We start from the raw sequence: 4,645 nt of genomic DNA on the forward strand, positions 1-4,645 counted from the left end.
AATGGAAGGGGCATTAGTGTTCAATGAATATATATGGAATCCTAATTGTTATTGTATGTGATGTTCCCAGGTGCCAGTATTTAGTATTGTTGAGGGAATTCAGGATACATCTATGTTTTTCTTATTGAAAATTTTCTTTCCTCTCAACGCAGGAGCAATTGTATAGCAGCAACATTGGATCCAGGTGTGTTTTTTGTTAGTGAAGAAATGAGTTCCAATAAGATTATGGGGGTAGTTCCTGATGAGATTTATCGTCAGCCGCGATAGCTCAGTTGGGAGAGCGTCAGACTGAAGATCTGAAGGTCCCTGGTTCGATCCCGGGTCGCGGCATTCGTTTTTGCTGTTTTGGTGGTGGTGTTACTTTGCTCTCGAAATGGGATGGAGGTGTGGTGTTTCCTCGTTATATATGAAATACTGTAGCGGTGCAGTGTTAGCTAAACAAGGGAATTTGCTGTATAGTTTAATGAGAGGTATACTAGATGTTTTACGCAGATATGTCTTGTTTTTTTTTAATCCAAATGAGAATGATCTTTGGTTAACAGGATGTTCCTGTAAAGGGAATTTTTCAAACACTCCCAGGGCAAAGGAGTCAAAAGGAAAAACCTTCTTTAATTGATATGCCCATGAATGAACTGACATGATAAGAACAAAAGACTCCATACATTATACAGATATGTCCCAATACGTATATCAAACCTTTCGTGTACGCTGCGGAACTCAGCACAGTGACTGCAATAAAAAATCTCTGCACCTATTGAATTATTCCACTCTTCCTCCCAGTGTGTGTACAGTTTGCGGTATCTGGAGTTTCCTTTAAGTATTTATCTTTTACAAAATAATTATCCCAATTTCTTATGGCTCTGGATTGGAACTACACTAAACCAAAACTCTTTAATACTGGAATTCCTACGTCAACCAACTCCACTAACACCAGAGAATTCCTCGTTTTGAGTAGTGACTGGCATTAATTATGCAGGACCTGATAGTTTCAGAGATAAAAGTAATTTATTCGAGTTTTGAATATTGAACAGAATAAATAAGAGCTCCTTGCAATAAAAAAAAAAAAATGCACAAAACAATTCTTTCCAACAGGTTGTGGTTAAGAACAGTTTGAGTGGTAATTTATCGTAGATTGCATCATATTTTATGCAAAAGGTTATAAATGAAAATATAAAAAAAAAAATCTAAATTAAGAAATGATTATTTAAAAAAAGAGCACCCAACAAACAATGGGATCTTTTTCTATTCATTCATTTGTAGGAAAAATGGATGTACTCTACAGTCAAAGGATGAATGCCGCACTATTGAAGTAAAACATAGAAAAATGAGAAACAAAAGCTTGATATTTCTCAGTTTATTCACACTATCACTTTGTGAACCATACACGCATCGTCACTCTCTAAATGGATAAGAGAACTGCCATTAAGATTACAACTCTATTACAATCACAATCATTTTACACAGCCTTGGACTCAATGGGACTGCACCCAGGAGTTTCTACATGAGCCAGAGGGCTCCTACAATACTAGCAACAACAGTAACAACATTATCTTAGTGTGGTATTCTGTTACTACTACTGACATTGAGTTCTATCTTCTCCCTGTTGTTGATGTAACGTATAATCGAATAAAATAAGTATTTTTTTGTGTACAAGAATTTCATAAAAAGGAGAACACAAGAAAAAAACAACTCTAATGTCGTATATAATATATACTGCAGACTATTATTTACAATAATTATTATCAAGGAAACGTTGGAAACTTTTATTCTTTTCTGCACATCAAATATCTCTAGTACACGAATAGATTCATGTAAAAACCATCACTTTAATGAATAAGTTTATGTTCCTTTTCTCCCTATGTTACGTGTCGTTTAAGACAGTTCTGACAAGCAACACAGCTACACAATCACTATGCGCACAACTCTTCTATTGTTAACATTGCTACTGATACTCTCCTGCATCTGTACATGTGCAGCAGCAGAGAGGATGCCACTACCGGTGCCACGTGTGGGTGGATACGCTACAGAGGCAAAGGGAAAAGGAACGAAAGACTCTAAGAAAGAAGGAGGCAACGAAGATTGGAATAACGGTCAATTCACTACCACCACACCATCCCTCAGTATGAGTGAGTCCATGAGTGCCTCTGCCACTCTTCCTCTCACTGACACCACTACTGTTGCCCCATCAACACCAGATGAACAACAGACTGCAGGAACAGGAGAGGGACAGGCCGCCCCTACTGAGGAGTCGAGTACGACGAGCACCGCAGCACCGAAGAAGAAGAAGAAGGACGGCGGCCGCGGCCCTGAGTGGCTGCACGGCCCGCTGGTGCTGCTCGCCGCCCTCACCGCCGCAGCGCTGTGCTGAGTCCCGCCCCCTCTGCCACTGCGGCACTGTAATGATATTCCCCTCTTTTTGCTGGCGACGGCACCCACCACATCACATCCCTCTACTTTGCTACTCTGTGTGTGACTATTTATTTGTGTTGTTGTGGTTGTGTGTGCACGTCCTGCCCTCCATGGACCTGGTGGTGCCACTGCTGTGTATTGCAATCACCTCGTCAACGTGGATGGGTTCTTGATATTAACACTCATTGTGTGAAACTGGGCTAATAACATCTTTTTTGCTTTATTTATTTGCTTTATGGTGCCCCCATACACTGCTGCTGGGGTGGAGTGGACAGACATATTGTAGTAGTGGTGGTGGTGATGGGTGGCACCTCTGTGTGATTTGGCCTCATCTTGGGGCAGTTTCTTTTTAGCTCGAGACTCAAATCTTGTGTGTAATCTCTTTTAAACATGAGCGTCGGGGTGTTTTTGCTTTGCTTTGCTTAATAATAGTTATTTGGGAATAATGACAGCAGTATTCATTGTTTTTTATTTTTGTTTTTCAGCTGTTAGTGTGGACTGTGTGTATGATGAATGTTAGTACCGTCTTTCCTCTTAAGGGAGGGAGTGTTGTGAGGTAAGCTGAGTGGGTTTCTTCTTTTTGGTGCCTTATTATACTGCACTTCTCTCTGTTATTAAGCATCGGTACCTATGGGGTACTGTTGTGTGTGTGGATTCACTAATTGGGGTTTATTAATAATGTTCTTTTTAAAAATAAATGGTGTATTTGGGAGTTTAAAGAGATATGTTCCTATGCGGTACAATTGATGTGATAAGGCTTTGTGGTGTTATATCTGTGTGTTTACCTTTTTGCTCTTTTTGTGTTTCCTATTCCTTAGTTTATGATGCACTAGTGTAGTATAATAATAATACCAGTGATTCCCTGTATGCTATTCGTGTGTGTCTGCGTTGTTGGCTGTGATAAAGCCATACTTGTGCAGCAGACATAGCAGGGAGAAGGGGTTGTTCTGGTCCCATGTGTGTGTACGCACATACTCGATGTGGGTAAGGAAGGGAAGAGGGACAGCTGCCAGTCTACAGTGTAAGGTGTACTGTACATGATGTGTTTGCGTCTTCACTCTCATGAAGTGAATGTTTGCCATTACTGTGTAATGGAAGGGGGATTAGTGTTCAGTGAATATATATATAATCCTAATTGGTATTGTATGTGTACGGCACTAGTAGTAGTGCACTGATCAATGGGCCAACCAGCCACAGTACTCTGGATAGCAACAGTAATGGTAACATAGTGTCGTCTCTCTTTCAGTGTGTAGTTAATGGCTTTTATTTTGGATTCTTATTTTGTTACTGTTGGTTGTTTCTCAGTGTTTGACAATGGTAACTGTGCTATATTCTGTTACTGATAATAATGAAGATGATGATGTATTTTGTTTTGGTTTTCGGTGTTTGGCATTTGTGTTTTGGGAATATATATTCATCCTTTGTGATGATGAGAGTGTAAATTTTTTCTTTTATTTGTTTCAATCAAGGTATGAATTTTTGAGTACGTTAGAGTGTAAGTTATTACGTTCTCTTCATGTTGTCCAACCATTTGATGTGAACTATCAAAAATGATAGGGGCAGAATAAATAAAGAAAATAATCAGAGAAAACTAATATATAGAACAGTAGAATAACAAAGTAATGAAGACGTTGTTGGAAATGATCATATCTGTGTTGTTATTCTTGCTGCTCTTGCCGTACTGTGTCTATGGCCTTGTAGCTCTCCGTGATGATAGATGCACGTACGATACTACTGTGTGGAAGAACATGAAAAATAAAACTGTTTATACACCTTTGCCTGTTTCTATTGTACGGGAATTACCTCAAAGTGGTAAGAGTACTGTTTCCCTCTACACAACAACAAGTACTACTACTACAGTAAAAAGTGATGAGGAAGATTGGATGCCTATTCGCATTCATGTCTCTTCTGACGAGTTGGATAGAGTGATGAGGCGCTGCAGTAGTGGAATGACGGGTTCTTCACATAGACACTCTCCATCATGTCGTGATGGAAGTGTACTCACACCTCAGAAACGAGACATTCTGTTGAATGAACTCCTTCCTGCAGCTATTGCACTGCACAGTGAGCGTCTTCTTGTGGTGCGATCACGGTTTAATTTGGTCATCATACAATTTATCTCAGAGATGTGCTACACATATGTTGAGCTTCCCGCAGCGTATGAGAGTGTGGGTGTGGTTCAGGCGGACTTTGTGTTGTTTGTGTTGGCAGAGACGGTGGCACCATTTGTGGTGAT

General features: G+C 39.9%; 2 protein-coding genes across 2 annotated transcripts; both read left to right on the top strand.

Annotated features, from left to right (window-relative positions):
- Positions 1-1,912: 1,912 nt before the first annotated feature.
- On the top strand, positions 1,913-2,368 carry TM35_000711020 (uncharacterized protein; the record flags this gene model as incomplete). Its single annotated transcript, XM_029031207.1, has 1 exon — positions 1,913-2,368. One exon carries the CDS (start codon positions 1,913-1,915, stop codon positions 2,366-2,368), a length of 456 nt encoding a protein of 151 aa, XP_028877487.1.
- Positions 2,369-4,031: 1,663 nt separating this feature from the next.
- Positions 4,032-4,643, top strand: TM35_000711030 (putative surface protease GP63; the record flags this gene model as incomplete). Its single annotated transcript, XM_029031208.1, has 1 exon — positions 4,032-4,643. A coding segment is annotated over one exon (612 nt), but the record flags the coding sequence as incomplete, so codon positions are not given.
- Positions 4,644-4,645: the final 2 nt, after the last annotated feature.

This window comes from Trypanosoma theileri (genome assembly GCF_002087225.1).
Source record: "Trypanosoma theileri isolate Edinburgh chromosome Unknown TM35_Tth_71_V1, whole genome shotgun sequence".
In the NCBI taxonomy this organism is placed as follows: domain Eukaryota; phylum Euglenozoa; class Kinetoplastea; order Trypanosomatida; family Trypanosomatidae; genus Trypanosoma; species Trypanosoma theileri.